The 25284-nt window shown below is 42.3% G+C and overlaps 1 protein-coding gene across 1 annotated transcript in view; it reads left to right on the top strand.

Annotated features, from left to right (window-relative positions):
• Window positions 1–308: 308 nt before the first annotated feature.
• LOC126236382 (lipopolysaccharide-induced tumor necrosis factor-alpha factor homolog) overlaps window positions 309–25284 on the top strand; it is a 54724-nt gene continuing 29748 nt past the window's right edge. Inside the window, exon 1 of the mRNA XM_049945653.1 lies at window positions 309–355. Coding sequence (XP_049801610.1) covers window positions 333–355 — 23 coding nt within the window. The 5' untranslated portion in view covers window positions 309–332. The remainder of the gene's footprint in view (window positions 356–25284) is intronic.

Genomic DNA, 25284 nt, shown 5'->3' with positions numbered 1-25284 from the left:
TTCGCTAACGCCCACACTGTCACAGCTTATCTCGGTCTTACTACATTCCTTGTGATGAGTGATACAGTACTGCTAATGATAACTGATGTTGCAATTTTGACGTCACGCGGGCACCTGTCGTAATAGTAACGAGAATCTGGAACGTACGGAGCGTTGGGGGGAGGGGGGACGTGGAGGAAAAGACAGGTCGTTGGTATCTTTGATAATAGCAGGTGTTTTTCGCAGCACTCGAAACAGAATTGTCCCCCCTCTCCTCCCAATTGCTGCTAGCCTATTTAAGGAAGGAAACAAGGAAACTGTGGTCAGTACAAGAACGGGAGCTTTAGTGCAAAATGGATGCAAATGTCGAACAAAGGCAAGTTCACCGTTTTCAATGTTATACAAGTTCTATGATTCTCTAGCAGTTAGGGGGAAGTGTTTCAGCAAAAGTCTTAACTATTAACGTGCCTAAATGTAAGACTCGTGTCAACAGAAAAAAATAAAGTCGTATGGTGTTGACAGGGACTGGCTAGGCGGAAAAGTATGTTTTCTTCCTGTGCGTTGGGACGATTTCTTCGCAAAGTGTTCTTGCTGGGCATCAAATACAGTATATACGTTTCCTGTGTTCAGTGCAGTGCCGCGCTATTTTGTCACGTTAGTATAGGAGGAAGAGAATCAAACATAAAAATTTTTCTCTAAAATGGGACGAAGGTGACTGCAGAGCTCAATCTATCTGTGCGAAGAGTGCTTCACTATCAACTGGCTCATATCACCTTATCCAAGGAGAAAATGCACAAAGATTTTGTGCTTAATCATGGATAATGATGTATTAGTTGATGATTTTAGCAGGTAAGACGCTGCCTCTCTTCCATATTACGGTCGAATATTGGTGAGAATTTCTTTTAATGCCATAATTTTAATTCGTATCAGAGTTTTATCCCACCAGTGACAACGGAGGCGTGTTAGACAAGCACACTTGATGATTACGCGCAGTACTCTATCGATCACATCTTGGGGACAAATTACCGGCAGCGAGCGAGAATGTTGCTCTGGAGAACAGATGTCCTCCTACTATACAAAAGGAGTGTGCAGGAGAAGAAGACTATGAGAACTAGCCGTCACTGAAGAGTATGAACATCGCTCGAACGGGACTAACAATTATTGAACTACATGAAAAAAACTTAAATTAGTTGCAGACTACGGCGTCCGCTCCTTTTATTCAACTTGTAAACGTCAATAAAAATATTCGGATTTAGGTTATGAAATGTTCGATTGCCTGCCATCATTGGTGATGATGTAGCGCAGAGGAATAGCGAAAACCTGCATGACCCACTAAAGTGTCGAAACATCGATACTCTCGATGACCTATTGAATGGCGGTTTCAGCTCAGCAATGATTTTGGGGTTATTGCTGTACACATTGTCTTTAATATAGCCCCAGGTACCTGACAAGGGAACCTCCCCATCGCACCTCCCTCAGATTTAGTTATAAGTTGGCACAGGGATAGGCCATGAAAAACTGAACACAGATCAATCGAGAAAACAGGAAGAAGTTGTATGGAACTATGAAAAAAATAAGCAAAATATACAAACTGAGTAGTCCGTGTCCAAGATAAGCCACATCAAGGTACATGTACACTGATGAGCACCGTGGTCCCGTTGTTACCGCGAGCAGCTACGGAACGGAAGGTCCCTGGTTCAATCCTCCCTCCAGAGGAAAGTTTTAATTTTTTATTTTCAGACAATTATCAAAGTTCATGCACTCAGACATGATCAACTTCGCTCTCCAAAATTCCAGGACATGTTCAGATTTGCTTGGACACATGCAGGATTTGACGGTCTACACACGGAAAAACTTGAAAACTTTAAAAACGTATGTTTTGACAGAGCACAGGGAAAACTGTGCGACTGTGAAACTTGCATTCATTTGTTGCCGTTTATGTGACAAACTCTTATGTTTTCATCACTTTTTTGGGAGTGATTATCACATCCACAAGAAAACCTAAATCGGGCAAGGTAGAAGAAACTTTTTACCCATTCGCCAAGTGTACAAGTTAGGTGGGTCGACAACATATTCCTGTAATGTGAAGCACATGCTGTCACCAGTGTCGTATAGAATATTTCAGACGTGTTTTCCTGTGGAGGAATCGGTTGACCTATGAATTTGCGATCAAATGTTTTCGGTTCCTATTGGAGAGGCACGTCCTTTCGTCTACTAAACGCACGGTTTTGCGGTGCGGTCGCAAAACACAGACACTAAACTTATTACAGTGAACAGAGACGTCAATGAATGAACGGTCAGATCGTAACTTTGCGAAAATAAAGTAAGCAAAATTTTTACTCGAGGGAGGACTCGAACCAAGGACCCGTCCTTACGCAGTTACTCACTCTAACCACGGGACCACGGCGCTCCTCAGCTTATACGGTCCTTGATGTTGCATATCTTACACTTGGACTACTCAGTTTGTATAATTTGCTTATTTTTTCATAGTTCCACACAACTTCTTCCTGTTTTCTCGATTGATCTGTGTTCAGTTTTTCAAGGCCTATCCACTGTGTCAATTTTTAACTAAATCTGAGGGGGGTGCGATGGGGAGGTTCCCTTGTGAGAGCCCGCGGCCCACCGAACGTTGGCTGGGGTGAGGAAGCACGCTTCTGACATTTGAGCTAAGTACAGCTATTGACATCGTACTCTCATACCCTTTATTTTACATTTTATGCGAGTCTTTTGCCCTTTAGGGCGTTCTGTATTAATATTGGACCATGCCTCTTTAGGCAGTTTGTAGTTTAGTGTGTTCCGAAGAAGGCGTGGTTATCCGCGCCGAAACCTAGGTCAACAGCCAGTTTCTATTTGCAATCGAGGCGGATTCTTTATAATCATTAGATTTTATTTCACATACTTCAATTATTGTCATCCCGAACGTTTCTGAATAACAATACCTTGAATACCGACTCAGTCTTTCTCTCTTGGTGCCAGTTTGTCAGCATTTTCCACTATTATACGAGGGGCGTTCAATAAGAAATGCAACACGCTTTTTTTTCTCGACCAATTTCGGTTGAAAAAATTCGGAATTTTTTGTGGTGCATCGTGGAATATTCCTGCTTCAGCCCCTATAGTTTCCTCAAGTTCGAATAGGCAGCGGCGCCGTATGTCCCCTTGCAAATGGCTTCTGCAGTGGAGGTGCGTTCCTAGCAGAGAGCTATCATTGATTTCCTTTTCTTTAGTCTTGCTTCCATTATCAACTGCAACGTCAGAATTGCCTATCTGGTGCATTTACTTTCCTAAAGCCAATGTGATCGTCATCTACCACATCTTCAATTTTTTTTCCAGTCTTCTGTATATTATTCTTGTCAGCAACTTGGGTGCATCATCTGTCAAGCTGATTGTGCAATAATTCTCACACTTGTCAGCTCTTGCAGTCTTTGGAATTGTGTGGCTGGTATTTTTCCGAAAGTCATCTGGTATACCGCCAGCAGCCTCATTCGTTCGTTTGTTGCTACTTTCCTCAACAATTTTAGAAATTCTGATGGAATGTTATCTATACTTTCTGCCTTATTTAGTCTTAAATCTTCCAAAGCTCTTTTAAATTCTGATTCAAACAATGGATCCCCTATCTCTTCTAAATCTACTAGTGTCTCTTCTGTCACATCAGACAATTCTTCCCCCTCATAGGGCCTTCAATGTTCTCTTTCCCGTGGTCCACGATTCACTTCCATACAGTGACATATCCCACACATACACTCTCGGGAAGCTTTTTCTCAATCCCAAATTAATATTTCATACCAATCGAGATTTTTCAGCGAGAACGCTGTGTTCCCCTGGGAAGGACTAGATATCTTCTTTTCTTTGACAATTACCCGGTTGCATCTTCTTACAGCTGTTTCATTCTCAGTTTTGAAGCTAAGCAAGTCACAGTTCTATTCATTTTAGTTTTCAACAACGCTTTCACTTATCTAATACTCGGTGGGAAGTATCCAGTCCAGTCCATAGTGAAGGCCTTTGACGTCTACCTCACCTTGTCAGAATGACTACATCCTCTGCAAATGTTAGCAAACACTGAATTTTAGTTATTCTTTACATTACTAAGCGCAAAATCTGAACTGCTATTCTAATACCATTTTCCTTTCCGGAAGCAAAACGTATCTTCGTTCAGCATCGTTGACAGAACCGACTACGGACCTTTGGTGCAGAGCCGGGTAGAGGGTCTGAATCAGAAGCTCAGACGGTTTTGCGACCGTGTTGGCTGCAGATTCCTTGAGTTGCGCCATAGGGTGGGGGGGTTTCGGGTTACGCTGAATAGGTCGGGAGTTCACTACACTCGGCTGGCGGCTACACGGGTAGCGGAGGCTGTGTGGCGTGGACTGGGCGGTTTTTTAGGTTAGAAGGCCTCGGGAAATTACGGGGAGGGCTGCAATCTCAAAGGGTGCATGGCAAATACAGGACGCGCTTGGATCAAGGAACAGTCAGAATTGTAGTTGTAAATTGTTGTAGTTGTGCTGGGAAAGTCCCTGAGCTTCAAGCGCTAATAGAAAGCACAGAAGCTGAAATCGTTATAGGTACAGAAAGCTGGCTAAAGCCTGTAATAAGTTCTGCAGAAATTTTTACGAAGTCTTAGACGGTGTTCAGGAAAGATAGATTAGGCAGAATTGGTGGTGGAGTGTTTGTGTCTGTCAGTAGAGGTTTATCTTGCAGTGAAGTCGAAGTAGATACTCCGTGCGAATTGGTATGGGTGGAGGCTATACTTAACAGCCGAACTAAGTTAATAACTGGCTCCCTCTACCGACCCCCAGACTCCGATGATACAGTTGCTAAACAGTTCAGAGAAAATTTGAGTCTCGTAACAAATAAATACCCCACTCATACGGTTATAGTTGGTGGGGACTTCAACCTTCCCTCAATATGTTGGCAAAAATACTTGTTCAAAACCGGTGGTAGGTAGAAAACATCTTCCGAGATTGTCCTAAATGCTTTCTCCTAAAATTATTTCGAGCAGTTAGTCCACGAACCCACGCGAATTGTAAATGGTTGCGAAAACATACTTGACCTCTTAGCCACAAACAATCCAGAGCTAAATGAGAGCAGCATGACTGATACAGGGATTAGTGATCACAAGGTCGTTGTAGCTAGGCTCAATACCGTTTCTTCCAAATCCAGCAGAAATAAACGCAAAATAATTTTATTTAAAAAAGCGGATAAAATGTCACTAGAAGCCTTCCTAAGAGACAATCTCCATTCCTTCCGAACTGACTATGCAAATGTAGACGAGATGTGGCTCAAAGATATAGTAGCAACAGCAATTGAGAGATTCATACCTCATAAATTGGTAAGAGATGGAACTGATCCCCCTTGGTACACAAAACAGGTCCGAACGCTGTTGCAGAGGCAACGGAAAAAGCATGCGAAGTTCAGAAGAACGCGAAATCCCGAAGATTGGCTAAAATTTACAGACGCGCGATATTTGGCACGGACTTCAATGTGAGATGCCTTTAATAGGTTCCACAATGAAACATTGTCCCGAAACTTGGTAGAAAATCCGAAGAAATTCTGGTCGTATGTAAAGTACACAAGCGGCAAGACGCAGTCAATAGCTTCGCTGCGCAGTGCCGATGGTACTGTTACCGACGACTGTGCCGCTAAAGCGGAGTTATTGAACGCAGTTTTCCGAAATTCCTTCACCAGGGAAGACGAATGGAATACTCCAGAATTTGAAACACGAACAGCTGCTAGCATGAGTTTCTTAGAAGTAGATACCTTAGGGGTTGCGAAGCAACTCAAATCGCTTGATACGGGCAAGTCTTCAGGTCCAGATTGTATACCTATTAGGTTCCTTTCAGATTACGCTGATACAATAGCTCCCTACTTAGCAATCATATACAACCGCTCGCTCACCGATAGATATGTACCTACAGATTGGAAAATTGCGCAGGTCGCACCAGTGTTTAAGAAGGGTAGTAGGAGTAATTCATCGAACTACAGACCTATATCATTGACGTCGGTTTGCAGTAGGGTTTTGGAGCATACACTGTATTCAAACATTATGAATCACCTCGAAGGGAACGATCTATTGATACGTAATCAGCATGGTTTCAGTAAACATCGTTCTTGTGCAACGCAGCTAGCTCTTTATTCGCACGAAGTAATGGCCGCTATCGACAGGGGATGTCAAGTTGATTCCGTATTTCTAGATTTCCGGAAAGCTTTTGACACCGTTCCTCACAAGCGACTTCTAATCAAGCTGCGGGCCTACGGGGTATCGTCTCAGTTGTGGGACTGGATTCGTGATTTCCTGTCAGGAAGGTCTCAGTTCGTAGTAATAGGCGGCAAATCATCGAGTAAAACTGAAGTGATATCAGGTGTTCCCCAGGGAAGCGTCCTGGGAACCCTGCTGTTCCTGATCTATATAAATGACCTGGGTGACAATCTGAGCAGTTCTTTTAGGGTGTTCGCAGATGATGCTGTAATTTACCGTCTAGTAAGGTCATCCGAAGACCAGTATCAGTTGCAAAGCGATTTAGAAAAGATTGCTGTATGGTGTAGCAGGTGGCAGTTGACGCTAAATAACGAAAAGTGTGAGGTGATCCACATGAGTTCCAAAAGAAATCCATTGGAATTCGATTACTCGATAAATAGTACAGTTCTCAAGGCTGTCAATTCAACTAAGTACCTGGATGTTAAAATTACGAACAACTTCAGTTGGAAAGACCACATAGATAATATTTTAGGGAAGGAGAGCCAAAGGTTGCGTTTCATTGGCAGGACACTTAGAAGATGCAACAAGTCCACTAAAGAGACAGCTTACACTACACTCGTTCGTCCTCTCTTAGACTATTGCTGCGCGGTGTGGGATCCTTACCAGGTGGGATTGACGGAGGACATCTAAAGAGTGCAAAAAAAAGGGCAGCTCGTTTTGTATTATCACGTAATAGGGGAGAGATTGTGGCAGATATGATACGCGAGTTGGGATGGAAGTCATTAAAGCAAGGACGTTTTTCGTCGCGGCGAGATCTATTTACGAAAGTTCAGTCACCAACTTTCTCCTCCGAATGCGAAAATATTTTATTGACCCCAACCTACTTAGGTAGGAATGATCATCAAAATAAAATAAGAGAAATCAGAGCTCGAACAGAAAGGTTTAGGTGTTCGTTTTTCCCGGGCGCTGTTCGGGAGTGGAATGGTAGAGAGATAGTATGATTGTGGTTTGATGAATCCTCTGCTAAGCACTTAAATGTGAATTGCGGAGTAATTATGTAGATGTAGATGTAGTAACGCCTCAACTTTTCTTTGTAATTACCCTTACAGAATTCTGGACAGAAGCTTACAAATGTGGCCTAATAGATTGATAGTCTGTTACATTTTATATTTATTCTCTCGTGTATTGACAAAAAATGATGGTATCACTTTCGGAAAACTGATGGTATGTCACACGTTCCATTGATTTTTGACACCAGGTCAAATGAAATTTTAATTCCGTTCCTCTTAGCGATATTAGCAGGCCCCAAGTTATAACATCAACTCTTGCTGAATTGCCTGATCTTAGATTGTTCGGTAATCCGTCAACCTCAGGTCTCATTATTGCATCACCTGTTTCTTCCACATCAACTTAGATGTCCATTTTCCATTACACTTCGACATAGTTCTAATCCATCGTATGACTCTTCGGCATATTCTTCCCCATCTCTTGTAAGTTTTTCCTTTTTCATGCACTTATCAGAGATTTGTCCTTCGTTTCTCTTTAATAGCACTTTTCGTAGCACACGTACAACAACTTCAACGTTCGATGAATTGGAATACACCCTGAGCTCTCCTTGTTTTTTGTGCCACCGATTTCACTGTAACCGTGATGTGCTGTTGCAGCTCGATTATTTCATCGTCATTACGTTCCTCTCTTCTTTTTACTTAGCGCATTGCCACTTTCTTGTTGATCTACACTACTGTCCATTAAAATTGATACACCGCGAAGATGACGTGCTACAGACGCGAAATTTAACCGACAGGAAAAAGATGCTATGATATGCAAATTATTAGCTTTCCAGAGCATTCACACAAGGTTGGCGCCGGTGGCGACACCTACAACGTGCTGAGATGAGGAAAGTTTCCAACCGATTTCTCATACACAAACAGCAGTTGACCGGCGTTGCCTGGTGAAACGTCGTTGTGATGCCTCGTGTAAGGAGGAGAAATGCGTACCATCACGTTTCCGACTTTGATGAAGGTCGGATTGTAGCCTATCGCTACTACGGTTTATCGTATCGCGACATTGCTGCTCGCGTTGGTCGAGACTGAATGACTGTTAGCAGAATATGGAATCGATGGGATCAGGAGGGTAATACGGAACGCCGTGCTGGATCCCAACGGCCTCGTATCACTAGCAGTCGAGATGACAGGCATCTTGTCCGCATGGCTGTAACGGATAGTGTAGCCACGTCTCGATCCCTGAGTCAACAGATGGGTACGTTTGCAAGACAACAACCATCTGCACGAACAGTTCGACGACGTTTGCAGCAGCATGGATTATCAGCTCGGAGACCATGGCTGCGGTTACCCTTGACGCTGCATCACAGGAGCGCCTGCGATGGTGTACTCAACGACGAACCTCGGTGCACGAATGGCAGAACGTCAATTTTTCGGATGAATCCAGGTTCTGTTTACAGCATCATGGTGGTCGCATCCGTGTTTGGCGACATCGCGGTGAACGCATATTGGTAGCATGTATTTGTCATCGCCATACTGGCGTATCACCTGGTGTGATGGTATGGGGTGATATTGGTTACACGTCTCGGTCACCTCTTGTTCGCATTGACGGCACTTTGAACAGTGGACGCTACATTTCAGATGTGTTACGACCCGTGGATCTACCCTTCATTCGATCCCTGCGAAACCCTACATTTCAGCAGGATAATGCACGAGCGCATGTTGCAGTTCCTGTACGGGCCTTTCTGGATACAGAAAGTGTTCGACTGCTGTCCTGGCCAGCACATTCTCCAGATCTCTCACCAATTGAAAACGTCTGGTCAATGGTGGCCGAGCAACTGGCTCGTCACAAGACGCCAGTCACTAGTCTTGATTAGATTAGATTAGTTTTTCGTTCCATAGATTTGTGCTGAGGAGATCCTCGTGGATGTGGAACATGTCCATTTCTTTTTAATTTTTTATTTTTTTAAGCTGAAATAACAATACTAATAGTATGAATATATACAATACATCATTTGTTTCTATTATAAAATTCGTCAATGGAGTAGAAGGAGTTGGCCACTAGTAAGTCTTTCAGACTTCTTTTAAACTGATCTTCATTTGTAACTAAATTTTTTATGTTGCTGGCAAATTATTGAAGATCAGTGTTCCTGAGTAGTGGACCCCTTTTTGAACTAAAGTAAGTGCTTTTACGTCCTTGTGCAGATCATTTTTGTTCCTGGTATTGTATGTATGAACTGAGCTGTTTTTTGGAAAAAGAGATATATTATTTAGGACAAATTTAATTAAGGAGGCAGTAGTTAGTATACCCAGTTCTTTGAAGAGGTTTCTACATGACGTCCGTGAATTTACTCCACAAATAATACGTATTACATGCTTTTGGACTCTGAAAACTTTTATTTGACTTGAAGAGTTACCCCAAAATATTATACCATATGACATTATGGAATGAAAGTAGGCAAAGTATGCAAGCTTTTTCATTTTTATGTCGCTTATGTTACCTAATATTCGAATTGCAAATACAGATTTGTTAAGGTGTTTCTGCAGCTATGTGGTGTGTTCCTCCCAACTGAATTTATTATCAAGTTGTAATCCCAGGAATTTAAGACTGTCAACTTCTTCTATCTGCTCTTCTTCATACTTTATGCATATACTGGGTGGAAACCCCTTACAGGTTCTGAATTGCATATAGTGAGTCTTTTCGAAGTTTAATGTCAGTGAGTTGGCTTTAAACCATTTATTAAAATCCATGAAAATATCATTAGCAGATCTTTCTAGAACTACACTCGGCATACTATTTATTGCAATACTTGTGTCATCTGCAAACAAAACGAACTCTGCTTCTGGCAGTGTAACTGATGAGAGATCATTAATGTACACAAGAAAAAGCAATGGCCCTAAGATGGATCCTTGTGGGACACCACATATAGTTTCTTCCCATTCTGATGATGACGACTTAATTCACTATTCCCTTGCACTGACACCCTTTGTTTCCTGTTAGCGAGGTATGACTTGAACCATTCTGCAGCACTGCCCGTGACACCATAGAATTCTAATTTATTTAAAAGGATGTTGTGGTTCACACAATGAAATGCCTTTGACAAACCACAGAAAATACCTACTGCTTGTAATTTGTTATTCAATGAATTAAGTACATTTTCACTGTAAGTGTAAATAGCCTTCTCGATATCAGAACCCTTCAGAAAACCAAACTGTGTTCTTGATAATATGTTATTTGTGGTCAGATGGTTGAGAAGCTGCCTGTACATTACTTTTTCTAAAATTTTTGAGAATGCTGGCAAAAGTGAAATCGGTCTGTAGTTTTATGGTATCTCTTTATCCCCTTTCTTGAATAGAGGCTTAACATCTGCATATTTTAGCCACCCAGGAAATGTCACAGTTATAACTGATTGGTTACACAAGTAACTTAGAATTGTACTAAACTCAACAAGAACATGCCTTAATTAACTTTGTTGATATTTCATTATAACCGCTAGAATGCTTTGTTTTTAAAGATTTTATTATGGAAGTTATTTCTTTTGGTGATGTGAGTGACATATTCATGTACCTGAAGCTATTTGTAAAGGCTAGTTTCAGATATTTACTGATCCTGACAATCCCATTCTATCAGTAACGGATATAAAGTACTTGTTAAATAGATTTGCCACACTATGCCCATCGGTTACTAATGTGTCATCTACCCTTAATGCTATTTGCTCCTGTTCCTTTCTGGTTCTACCAGTCTCCTCTTTCACTATATCCCATATTGTTTTTATTTTTTTCCCTGACATTGTTATCTTCTTCTCGTAGTGCATTTGTTTAGATGTCTGAATTACTTTTTTTTTAAATATTTTACAGTATTCTTTGTATGTAGCTAAGTCATCAGCATTGGAGCTATTCTTGGTCGACAGATACATTTTCCTTTTTGTCTTAGAGGAAATCTTTATTCCTTGTGTAATCCATGGTTTTATTATAGACTTCTGTATAATTTGAGTAACTTTTAGAGGAAAACAGTTTTCAAACATGATACTGACATTATTCATGAATGTGTTATATTTTTCATTCATGTCATCAGCACTATAAACATCTTTCCAGTTTCTAAAACACTCAAGTTTTGGTTGACTGACTACTCTCCTGTACTCCGATTTAGCAGTCTTTGTAATCTGCTTAGAATTTAGATCTAAAACAAGGAGCTGCATGTCATGATCTGATAGTCCATTTATTACAGGTTTTATGATATGATTTTGTTCCTTTGATTTGTCTATAAAAATGTTATCAATGGCTGTCCTTGAGGATTTAGTGATCCTAGTTGGAAAGTTTACAGTGTGAGTTAGATTGAAAGACAACATTACTAACTGCAGTAAATGATTACTGGAAGATTGCATTATAAAATCTGTATTAAAATTACCAACAATCAAAATTTCTTTGTTTCTTCCTGTTAAATAACCCAAAAGAGCTTCTAGATGATTTATGAATAGATTATAATTTCCTGCAGGTGCTCGGTAAGTAGTTACTATTATATAGGATCTGTTATGGAACTCTACTTCTGTTGCACAGCCTTCTAGATGCTGCTCTAAACAGAATTTATTTATGTCAATGTTCTTGAATTTATGGCAGTTTTTAATAAATGTGGTAACTCCTCCTCCATCCATATCTACTCTGCAGAAGTAGGAGGCTAGCTTAAATCCTGAAATACCTAACATATCTATACCAGTGGTCACTTGATGTTCAGAGAGGCAGATTATGTCAATTTGGTTAGATGAATTCATTTCATCAATGCAAATGAGTAGTTCATCGACTTTATTTCTGAGTCCCGGAATGTTCTGGTGTAATAAAGATAACTGATACTGCATACTAATGGGATTATAATTGCTTTGGGGAAGAGGAACTGGCAGTTTCTGATTACTTTCTGTTAAACATTGTTTAAATGGAGGCTGTATGCTAAAATCTGACCCCTGTTCATCTGTTTTCTCAAACTGTGTGTGTCTGCCAATCTCTCTTAAACCTGTTTTCTTTCCCCCTTCCCTATCCTAAAAGAGGCATCCCTCTTACATCTGTGACCACTGGTATTTTACCACTTGTGACAGTGTCCCCCCTTAAGTTTTCTGCAATCAACCCAGACAGTTTTCCCTTCCCTTTCCTATTGAGGTGAAGGCCATGCCTAGTGTAGTCCCACTATCGATAGCATCCACAGGAATCAAACCGATATGGGACCCTATATCCGTCCTAAGCAGCCACTCCAAGTTCACCCTCCCGACGGAAGAGTTCAAATAAGGCCGATCATGGCGTCTCAACACAGACACAAATCCCACACTCGTATGCTTCGTTGCTGATGCTATCTTCAGCAGGTCACTCTCTATGGAATATTCAGAGTCTCTGTCAGTGCTATTTCCCGGACCACCCACTATAACCACGGCATACTCCTTCGTGAAATCTTTGCATAAAGAACCTACATCCTCTCTTACCTGACCCAGATCTGCACTAGGCTTCAAAAAGTTTGTGACCTGGTACTCTGGACCTACATTTTCCTGCAGTAGTTGGCCAACACCTCTACCATGAGAGCTACCTAACAACAGAACTTTCTTTCTCTTTACAAATTTCCCTACCTTTTTCAAGACCTTGAAAGCTTGTTGTGCCCTTTCTACAGCTTCAGCTACACGAGACTCATCCGATTCTGACTGAGGCAACAGGTCAAATCTATTTTCAAGATTTATGACAAAGCTGTCTGATGCTCTCCTTTGCCTGTTCCCCCTATTACCTGTTGCCACTTCCCACCTCTGTTCACCCTTCTCCCTCTTTAACCTGTCCAGATCCTCCCTTGCCTTGTCTAGGTCAGCTTGAAGAGCTGCAATCTTCCCTTCCTGTTCCAGTATTTTCCTATCTCTACTGCAGATCCTACAATACCACTGGTGAGCTTCATTTATGTCCCCATTTCCCACGCCACTACATTCGCCCCAATGAAAGAAACTACAGCACCTATCACACCATACCCCGGAACTAACGATCCTACGGCATATCACACACTTCTCACTTATGGTAAAAACAGAAATCGTATAAACTGATGTAACTACTGACTAAAACGTAAACAAAGGACCCTAGAAACTATTCAGGCAGATATAAATAAATTGAAAGAGTACTGAATAAAAAAAAGCTGGTGATATTACATATAAGTTTAATTCGCTGTTTACTTACGATACGGGCGCGTGAAATTAAGCCTAAAATCCGTGCTATAGGCGCAAGAGGGAAAATAAACTTCTTACCCCGTTTAATCTTCTTTAACAATTCACTAACACTTCCACTAATGTAACAAAACTTATATTTATACCCACAGGAAACGTTTACCTATAAGTTTAATTCACTGCTTACTTACGATTCGCGCGCGTGAAATTAGGCCTAGGATTCGTGCTACAGGCGTGAGAAGAAAAATACGCTTCTTACCCCGTTTAATCTTATTTTATACTCCACTAACACTTCCACTAATTTAACAACACTTAGTTTACATTTATGACAACTGTAAACGTTTAAAAACAGCTTAATAACTGCTTAATGAACTGTGGTATCGTGTTGAAGCTGCATGGGCAGCTGTACCTATACACGCCATCCAAGCACTGTTTGACTCAATGCCCAGGCACATCAAGGCCGTTATTACGGCCAGAGGTGGTTGTTCGTGGTACTGATTTCTATGCACCCAAATTGCGTGAAAATGTAATCACATGTCAGTTCTAGTATATTTGTCCAATGAATACCCGTTTATCATCTGCATTTCTTCTTGGTGTAGCAATTTTAATGGCCAATAGTGTACGTTTTACTTTATTCTATCTCAAATTTTCAATATTCCATTACATTGTATAATCCTTTTTCTTTAAGAGACAAAGGAGTTACAGACATTGGGTGCGAGTGGACATTGATTGAAATCTTTCGGCAAAGTTGAAAATTTATGGCGGACCGAGGTGTTAATCTGAGTCTCCTGCTTGCTAGCCAGATGCTCTGACCACTACGCCATCCGGACACAGTGATCAGAGCAGCTCCATGGACTACCCTAGCACGCCTCCCATCAGATCTAAATTTGCAGCTTATCCACACACTACTTATGTTGTGCGCCTTGCCCTTACCCTATTACTCGTGGCATTTAGACGATTTCCGGAAGAGTTTGAGTCCGGTGTGCATCTGCACTGAAGAGATCACCGGTCGTCTCGCCATAATTATGCACATTTCATCTACTATTCATGGTTGCTGGATTGTCATCTGCCTAAACTTAAGTTTCCTTTATAGTCTGCTATTTGATTTCTAATTATTTGTCCAAACAAGATTAGTACTAATGATACTTCATTATGTAGCCCCAGTTTTTCCAGATGCACCCTTCTTGCGATTTTGGGAGATAGTGTTAGCCACAACAAGACGAAATTTATTGCAAAACTGTCTCTTATTTCCCTCAGACCTCCAATAATTCTTTCCATTCTCTCCCTTAGTACAGTATTTCAGTGACGTAGTACCATCAAGTTATATTCATATCTTCCTATTTATTTTGTGAATTACTCAGTTGCATCACAGTATTTCAGTGACGTAGCACCAACAAGTTACCTTCATATAGTCTTATTTATTTTGTGAATTGCTCAGTTGCATCATTCACTCAAATTTCGTGATATTAGATTCCGATGTGTGCACATGAACGTGAAAACAATTGTTGACGTCAGTTCTTAATCAGTTCTGAGAAGAACAACTCTGTCTCTGAGTTTTTCACATTAATTCACCTTCGTTCTTGCTACTCATACCCATCTCAGTATAAGTTACGCCATTCATACCGTTGCTACAATCATCTGGACATAAATAGTCGTATTTGCGTTTCGTTGCAGCAATACCTAATTACACTCATCTCTCTCTCCAGTTTGCAGTACAACGTTCACACTTACAGCTTTCGATATTGCACTTCATAAAACATTAGCTTAATTTTTTAGTGCTAGTTACAGCTTCCTGCTTCACACTTTGACCGTCTCGTCAAAGAAATCAGAATCGATGACTAGCCTACTTTCAAAATTATTTTCGAAGAGGTCGTAATCATAACAATATTCATTAGTTTACTCATCCTGAGCGTTAAGGGGCGATCTGGTTTAACAACTTGAATGAAGTTGAACTTATTACCCGAAATCGTTTGTGAACAATTTTTGTCGTCGACTACCTGTTTCGGTAAGCATAACCATTTACCGAAGTCTGAAGGTAGTAACCATACTTACCGAAACATTACTCGACAATAAAGGTTGTTTACAAGCGATATTGGATAAGAAGTTCATCTTCTTTCAAGTAACTAAGAATATTTTTTAGAAGACTGCGCTAGTCGACAATACAATTTTTGTGTATATGGTACAGCGCCGGCGGATGTGGCCGAGCGGTTCTAGGCGCTTCAGTCTGGAACCGCGCGGCCGCTACGCTCGCAGGTTCGAATCCAGCCTCGGCCATGGATGTGTGTGCTGTCCTTAGGTTAGTTAGGATGAAGTAGTTCTAAGTTCTAGGGGACTGATGACCTCAGATGTTAAGTCTCATAGTGCTCAGAGCCATTTGAACTATTTTGCATATATTAATGACTTGCGCCTGTAATTTAATGGATTACTCATACTATCTATCTATATCCGGATCCCGCTGCAGCTACTGCCGCGTCAGGGTGGTGACGAGTCCTCTCCATTTGGCTCGGTCCTCCGCCCACTTTTCTTCCTCCACTTGCTGCCAGGTCACACCTCTCCTTTTCACAGATATTCTCACTCCCGTTTTCCACCTTCTCTGGCGCCCTCTGGGTCTTTTTCCATATATCTTTAGTTCTTATATAAATTTGGGGAGTCTCTGTCCACACATCCTCTTAACATGCCGGCACCATCTTAATCTCTTTTTTTTCAATTTCTTTTCTCATACTTTGTTGTTTAAGATCCTTTCTGAAATCTACGTTCCTTTCTCTGTCCATTCTTGTTTTTCCCTTAACTGTTCTGAGAAATTTCATTTCCCCTGCTTGCAGTCTGCTCCAGTCCCTTTCTGTCATTTTCCATGTTTCTTCTCCATAGGTGACAACAGGGTAGTAATAACTCTTATACATAAGGAGTTTTGCTCATACTACTTTCCCGAATATTGGTGTGACTTGTGCAACTTTCCAGTCTCTGGATATGGATCTTTCGTCGAGCGTGTGGTTGTATATTATTGTGGAGTATGGAGCTATTTCACCAGCATACTCTGAAAGCAACCTAATTGGTATACAATCTGGACCGGAAAATTTGCTTTCATGAAGTGATTTAAGTTGTTTCACTACTTCGAGGATATTTATTTCTAAGTTACTCCTGTTGGCAGCTGTTCTTTATTCGAATTCTACAGTATTTACTTCCTCTTTTTCGATGAAGGAATTTCGGAAGACTGTGTTTAGTAACTCTGCTTTGGCAGCACTGTTGTCGATGGTATTCCCATTGCTATCGCGCAGAGAAGACATTGATTGTGTCTTGCCACTAGCATACTTTACACACGACTAGCATCTCTTTGCATTTTCTGTCAGGTTTCGAGACAAAGTTTCATTTTGGAAACTATTATAAGCATCTCGAAGTCCGCGCTAAATTTCGGGCCTCTGTAAAAGATCGCCATTCTTGGAGATTTTTCGTTCATTAAATATGGCATTTTTTTCGTTGTCTCTGCAACAAGTGTTCTGAAGCGTTTCGTGTACCAAGAGCGATCAGTTCCGTCGTTTGTTAATTTACTTGGTGTAAATCTCTCAACTGCTGTCGATACTATTTCTTTGAATTCAAGCCACATCTGGTCTGCAATAACTTTGTTAATTTGGAAGGAGTGGAGATTGTCTAACAGGAAGACGTCAAGTGAATGTTTATCTGCTTTTTTGCACAGGTATACTTTTCGCTTATTTTTGGAGGATTTAGGAGTTAAAACATTCAATCTCGCTACACTGAACCTGTGTTCACTAATCCCTGTTTCCTTCTTGATGCCCGTTATTAACTGAGGATTATTTGTTGCTAAGAGATCAAGTGTTTTTTCACAAATGTTTACTTTTCGCGTGGGATCATGAACTAACTGCTCGAAATAATTTTCAGAGAATGCGTTTATCACATTTTCGGATGATGTTTATGCGTACCGCCGGATTTAAACACGTATTTTCGCGAACATATAGAGCGTAAATTAAACTCACCACCAACTATAATTGCATGAGTTGAGTACGTGTTTGAAATTAAACTCAAGTAATCTTTGAATCTTTGAGTTGACAGGTCGATAAGAGGATCCAGTTATTATTTTATCTCGGTTTCCAAGAATGACCTCTGCCCATACTAACTCACAGGAACTATTTACTTCAATTTCGGTACAAGATAAACTACTTCTACCAGCAACAAACACACCGCCGCCAACTGTGTTTAGCCTATCCTTTTGCAACACTGTTAGGTTCTTCGCAAAAATTTCACCTACACCTACCTCCGGCTTTAGCCAGCTTTCGGTGCATATAACGGTTTGAGCATCAGTGCTTTCTATTAGCTATATGTATATGTTCTTTCGGATAAGACCGAAGGAACAGACACCATGGTGGATCGTGACAGTCGAGAAGAATAAAATTTCAATGAATTACAAACATCAGCTGTGTACAGGACGTTGATAGAAATAAACTGGCGGAGTTGGAAATGTGTGCCAGACCGGGATATCTGCTTACTAGGCACGCACCGTATCCTCTAAGCCGCCGCGGACACAGTAATTAGCGTGGCTGCGCGGACTTATCCTAAGCACGCTCTCCAGCAGACCCACATTCTCAGCTTACTCCACACACTACGAAATTAGTGTTGCTTACCCATAAACCTCAACGCTCATGGCAAGGACTATTCCCGCACGAGGTCGAGCGGGAAATGATCCTTGGCTTGTGATCGCCGAAATTGCGAGTGTATGACTGGGGCGTGCTTAGGATAAGTCCGCGCAGCAGCACTGATTCATTATGTCCTCGCAGGGTAACACAATACACATATAGCTAATACACTCCTGGAAATGGAAAAAAGAACACATTGACACCGGTGTGTCAGACCCACCATACTTGCTCGGACACTGCGAGAGGGCTGTACAAGCAATGATCACACGCACGGCACAGCGGACACACCAGGAACCGCGGTGTTGGCCGTCGAATGGCGCTAGCTCCGCAGCATTTGTGCACCGCCGCCGTCAGTGTCAGCCAGTTTGCCGTGGCATACGGAGCTCCATCGCAGTCTTTAACACTGGTAGCATGCCGCGACAGCGTGGACGTGAACCGTATGTGCAGTTGACGGACTTTGAGCGAGGGCGTATAGTGGGCATGCGGGAGGCCGGGTGGACGTACCGCCGAATTGCTCAACACGTGGGGCGTGAGGTCTCCACAGTACATCGATGTTGTCGCCAGTGGTCGGCGGAAGGTGCACGTGCCCGTCGACCTGGGACCGGACCGCAGCGACGCACGGATGCACGCCAAGACCGTAGGATCCTACGCAGTGCCGTAGGGGACCGCACCGCCACTTCCCAGAAAATTAGGGACACTGTTGCTCCTGGGGTATCGGCGAGGACCATTCGCAACCGTCTCCATGAAGCTGGGCTACGATCCCGCACACCGTTAGGCCGTCTTCCGCTCACGCCCCAACATCGTGCAGCCCGCCTCCAGTGGTGTCGCGACAGGCGTGAATGGAGGGACGAATGGAGACGTGTCGTCTTCGGCGATGAGAGTCGCTTCTGCCTTGGTGCCAATGATGGTCGTATGCGTGTTTGGCGCCGTGCAGGTGAGCGCCACAATCAGGACTGCATACGACCGAGGCACACAGGGCCAACACCCGGCATCATGGTGTGGGGAGCGATCTCCTACACTGGCCGTACACCACTGGTGATCGTCGAGGGGACACTGAATAGTGCACGGTACATCCAAACCGTCATCGAACCCATCGTTCTACCATTCCTAGACCGGCAAGGGAACTTGCTGTTCCAACAGGACAATGCACGTCCGCATGTATCCCGTGCCACCCAACGTGCTCTAGAAGGTGTAAGTCAACTACCCTGGCCAGCAAGATCTCCGGATCTGTCCCCCATTGAGCATGTTTGGGACTGGATGAAGCGTCGTCTCACGCGGTCTGCACGTCCAGCACGAACGCTGGTCCAGCTGAGGCGCCAGGTGGAAATGGCATGGCAAGCCGTTCCACAGGACTACATCCAGCATCTCTACGATCGTCTCCATGGGAGAATAGCAGCCTGCATTGCTGCGAAAGGTGGATATACACTGTACTAGTGCCGACATTGTGCATGCTCTGTTGCCTGTGTCTATGTGCCTGTGGTTCTGTCAGTGTGATCATGTGATGTATCTGACCCCAGGAATGTGTCAATAAAGTTTCCGCTTCCTGGGACAATGAATTCACGGTGTTCTTATTTCAATTTCCAGGAGTGTAGAAAGCACTGATGTTCAAACCGTTATTACGGCGACCACAAGCCAAGGTTCATTTCTGCGCGAATACACACATACGCTCGAACTCATGCGGGAATAGGCCTTGCCCTCAGCATTGAGATTAATGGGCAGGCAGCACTATTTTCGTAGTGTGTCGAGCAAGCTGAGAATGTGGATCTGCTGGGGGGGGGGGTCCTTCTGAACAGTAAGTTGCAAGGCATCCCAGATATGCTCAATTTTGTTCATGTTTGGGGAGTCTGGTGGCCAGTGGAATTGTTTAAACTCAGGAGAGTGTTCATGGAGCCACTCTGTTGCAATTCTGGACCTGCGGGGTGTCGCATTGTCCTGCTGGAATTTCCCAAATTCGTCGGAATGCACAATGGACCTGAGTGGATGCAGTTGATCAGGAGGATGCTTACGTAAATGTCACTTGTCAGAGTCGTATCTAGTCGTAACAGGGGTCCCATATCACTCCAACTGCACATGCCCCACATCATTACAAAAACCTCCACCAGCTTGAACAGTTCCCTGCTGACATGTAGGGTCCATGGATTCATGAGATAGTCTCCATATCCGTACACGTCCATTCGTTCGACACTGAAACGTCACTCGTCCGACCAGGCAACATGGTTCTACTCATCAACAGTCTAGTGTAGGTGTTGACGAGCCCAGGCGAGGCGTAAATCTTTGTATTGTGCAGTCTTCAAGGGTACACGAGTGGGCCTTGGGCTCCGAAAGCCCATATCGATTATGTTTCGCTGAATGGTTCGCACGCTGACGCTTACTGATGGCATAGCATTGAAATTTGCAGCAATTAGCGGAAGAGTTGCACTTCTATCACGTTGAAAGATTCTCTTCAATCGTCGTTGGTTCCGTTCTTGTAGGATCTCTTTCCGGCCGCATCGATGTCGGAGATTTGATGTTTTACCTCATTCCTGATATTCACGGTACACTCGTGAAATGATCGTAAGGGAAAATCCACACTTCATCGCTACCTCGGAGATGCTGTGTCCCATGGCTCTTGCGCCGACTATAACACCACGTTCAAACTCACTTAGATCTTGATAACCTACCATTTTAGCAGCAGTAGCCGATCTAACAACTGCGCCAGACACTTGTTGCCTTATACAGGCGTTGCTGACCGCTGCGTCGTATTCTGCCTGTTAACATATATCTGCGTTTGAGTACGCATTCCTATACCGCTTTCTTTGTCGCTTCAGTGTATGACTAGGTACATGATTCTCATGGCTTGCGATGCCCCACACGCACGTGTGTAGCAGAATGTATATGTTCGTTCACGAGATCTAGCTTCTATTTGCGGTTCTATATCTGTGCGTAAAAGACGTGGCATATCGTGTGCAAATATGTCAACGAAAGTAATTAAAGTAACCTCTTTGTAGTTGCTGGCCCTCTTGAGAAAAAAATGACAGTCACCTATCCTGCGGCAACGACAATAAATAATTAAAGTAAAGATAAGAAAATGACTAAAATTGAGAGAAGTCTGAAAAATGACCTTAAACTTGCGGACCTTGGGCGCAGTTTCTGAAAGCAGAAATAACAAAGCATTTACAATATTAAAAAGTCTAAAAGCGACTAATATTGCAGAAAATGTCCAAAATCGCGTTTTCTGGCGGATGAACTGTACCTGGATGTCAAACTCGAAAGGCAGATGCTTACGCAGTGCTCTCTAACCGCAGAAACAACGGGAAATGCCGAAAAATGATATAAAGAGCAAAATGTGTAAAACTGTCTTCGCAGGATTGAAATCCAAGACCTACTGGACGTGAAAGTATGAGGAGTCAGTTATTTTTGCATAAGATAAATGACAAAGTTTGTCGCCATCAAAACTTACCATAACCGGCTGGTTCTACTTCCACACCATGTGAACTTAATGTATCTTCCAGTTCAAGTTAGAATTTTGCGCTATCTCTACATATGTGAAATGTATTTTTGCTATTTACAACTTCTACATGGAATTATCTGATACAGAAAAAATCGATCCCTAGATCTGCCTGTGTCTGGCCGGATACTACCAACTGACGAATCTGTTTACGTCTTGTTAGTTAGTTACATGTTCCACAGACTATTTGAAGGATTTTTTTCATCGGAATGAAGTGGAACAAGTCAGTTTACAAGGTATGTATACACGATCAGTCTTAACATTAATGAACCCATTATTTTACTGCAATTACACTTTTTTCAGGCTACCAGTTTTTAAATAGAAATTCATCGGGATTGTCCAGGAGAAATAATTTTAGGTTAAATTGCAAGGTTAATTGCAAGAGGACGTGCTACTGGGTATTAGAGGTACTGGTGTGTACAGCAATCTGGACCACCACCTCTGAAGGTCTCGGTGTATGGTGGTACAACATGCAATGTATGGTTTCCATGAGCAGTAAAAAGGGCGGAAATGATGCTTATATTAATCTCTATTCCGATTTTCTGTGCAGATTCCGGAGCTCTCGGAACCTCGGTGGTGCAAAACTTTTTTGATGTGTGTAATTTGAAAAACATCATTAACTATTTTCTCTGTTTCTTTCTCTCTAATTTTATTGGTACACTCGTATCGACCGCAAAATGTACCAGTCCTCTCTGTTGAATGTTAAATGGAAGGTCCTTCACATATGTATAGAGTAGGAGTGGACCCAGAATTGAACCCTGTGGGACCCCCTTTGTGGTTTCTCCCAAGTCACTAATAATTTCTATTCTTCCAACGTTGTTTGAATTATTCACCACAACCTTTTCCATTCTTTTGTTAAGTACGATTCAAACAAGTAGTAAGTAAAGCAATCGATTCAATAAAACTTGGAAAATCAGAAAAGAAAACAATCAAAATACATAAACCCCTTTCTGTGCTATGCAAATCCTACTCGACACTGCTACCAGTGAGTGGAGTAAGGAATGAAATGCATTTACTGTTTAGTAGAGTGTAAGCTATATTAGCCATTGAGGAAGATCGTATTGTAGTTCCTTCGATCAGTCGTCTCATGAACGCCAAAATGACATTTCTTGAGATAAGCGACAACGCGGTAGATAGTTAAAATCGCTCGCTACAGTTAACGCCATTAGACTTTATGGGATACCTACAGATTCTAAATAGAGTAGGCTAAGGAACTTACTCCTCTGCTTGCATCGATCTACGATAGTTCTCTGGAGAAACGAAGCGCTCCTAGGTCATTCCCGTGTCCAGGGAGGGCCGTCATAAAGACGCACACGATTTCAAGCCTATATCTCTGACAGAGGTCTGTTGTAGAATTGTTGAATACGTTTTGTGCTCGCATGGTGTGACATAACAGGAAGACAAAACTTTCGTCTGTGGAATCAAGAAAGATTACGTAAACAATGACTGTTTGAAACCCATCTCGCTTTATTCGATCACGAGATCGACAAGGCAGTAAATACAGGCGTCCAGATTGATGCTGTGTTCCTTGACTTCCGGTAGGCGCTTGATACAGTAAAACATTGACGCCATGTTAGCAAACTACTAGCGTGAGGAATATCTAACCACGTTTGTGACTAAACAACTCGTAGCAAATAGGATACAGCATTTCATTCTGTAACGGAGGAAAATGTTCTGACTTAACAAGTAACCTCAGACGTATCCCAAGGGAGTGTGAAAAGATCGTTACTGTTCGTAATACATAATTTACAAATCGACTAGTGGATGAAGACGGAAGCTCCCTGAGTCTGTTCCTGTGTGATGTTTTCGCTAAGATAAAAAAAAAAAAAAACTGTAGCAAAACGCAGGAACACGAACAGTGGAACGCTTGTAACAGGGATTGGCATTTAATCTTCATTACTGTAACAAATGTAACGCATTGCGCGTAAATACGTAGAAAGATTGGTTATTGTTTGATTACACAACTTCGAACAATCAATGGTAGCAGTCACATATATTAAATATCGAGAAATACGCGTCCGGAGCGATTTGAAGTGGTACGGCCATCTAAAACTAATCGTAGGAAAGGCAGATGTCAGACTGAGAAAAATCCTCATGTAGTGTAGTCCAAGCGCGAAGGAGGTAGCTTACAAAATCCCTAGTTTCCCCGAAACTTCAGTATTGCTCATCTGTCTGGGATCTATACCAGAGATAATTCATAGAGCAAATAGAGAAGATCAAAAGAATAGTAGTGCGTTTCTTCACGTATTCGTGTTAAAGCAAGAAGGAAACGCTCACCTAACTCGAGTGGCAGACGCTTCAGGAGAGGCGTTGTGCATCGCGATGTGATTTACTGTTAAAATTCCGAGAGTAATTTTCTGGAAGAGTCAGACAATATGTTGCTTCGTCCTATCCATATCTCCCGAAATGACCGTGAACGTAATGTGATAATGGTACACGAAGTACCTTCTTTCACAGAGAAAAAGAGACTTGCGGAATATACAGGGTGGTCCATTGATCGCGACCGGGCCAAATGTCTCACGAAATAAGCGTCAAACGAAAAAACTACAAACACGGAAACTTGTCTAGCTTGAAGGGGGAAACCAGATGGCGCTATGGTTGGCCCGCTAGATGGCGCTGCCATAGCTCAAACGGATATCAACTGCGTTTTTTAAAAATAGGAACCCCCGTTTTTTATTACATATTCGTGTAGTACGTAAAGAAATATGAATGTTTTAGTTGGATCACTTTTTTCGCTTTGCGATAGATGGCGCTGTAATAGTCACAATCATATGGCTCACAATTTTAAACGAACAGTTGGTAACAGGTAGGTTTTTAAATTAAAATAGAGAACGTAGGTACGTTTGAACATTTTATTTCTGTTGTTCCAATGTGATAATGTACCTTTGTGAGCTTATCATTTCTGAGAACGCATCCTGTTACAGCGTGATTACCTGTAAATACCACGTTAATGAATTAATGCTCAAAATGATTTCTGTCAACCTCAATGCATTTGGCAATACGTATAACGACATTCCTCTCAACAGGGAGTAGTTCGCCTTCCGTAATGTTCGCACATGCATTAACAATGCGCTGACGCATGCTGTCAGGCGTTGTCGGTGGATCACGAACGCAAATATCCTTCAACTTTCCCCACAGAAAGAAATCGACGACCAATCCACCTGTCCACCTTCAACCGCACGCGAGCCATGTGCCGGACATCCATCATGTTGGAAGTACATCGCCATTCTGTCATGCAGTGAAACATCTTGTAGTAACATCGGTAGAACATTACGTAAGAAATCAGCATACACTGCACCATTTAGATTGCCATCGATATAATGGGGGCCAATTGTCCTTCCCCCATAATGCCGCACCATACATTAATCCACCAAGGTCGCTGATGTTCCATGTGTCGCAGCCATCGTGGATTTTCCGTTGCCCAATTACGCATATTATGCCGGTTTACGTTACCGCTGCTGGTGAATGACGCTTCGTCGCTAGATAGAACGCGTGCAAAAAATCTGTCATCGTCCCGTAATTTATCTTGTACCCAGTGGCAGAACTGTACATGAAGTTCAAAGTCGTGGCCATGCAATTCGTGGTGCATAGAAATATGGTACGGGTGGAATCGATGTTGATGTAGCATTTTCAGGATCGACGTTTTTGAGATTCCCGATTCTCGCGCAATTTGTCTGCTACTGATGTGCGGATTAGCCGCAACAGCAGCTAAAACGCCTATTTGGGCATCATAATTTGTTGCAGGTCGTGGTTGACGTTTCACATGTGGCTGAAAACTTCCTGTTTCCTTAAATAACGTAAC

This window comes from Schistocerca nitens, chromosome 1 (assembly GCF_023898315.1).
Source record: "Schistocerca nitens isolate TAMUIC-IGC-003100 chromosome 1, iqSchNite1.1, whole genome shotgun sequence".
In the NCBI taxonomy this organism is placed as follows: domain Eukaryota; kingdom Metazoa; phylum Arthropoda; class Insecta; order Orthoptera; family Acrididae; genus Schistocerca; species Schistocerca nitens.
This window is presented reverse-complemented; position numbering and strand designations above follow the sequence as displayed.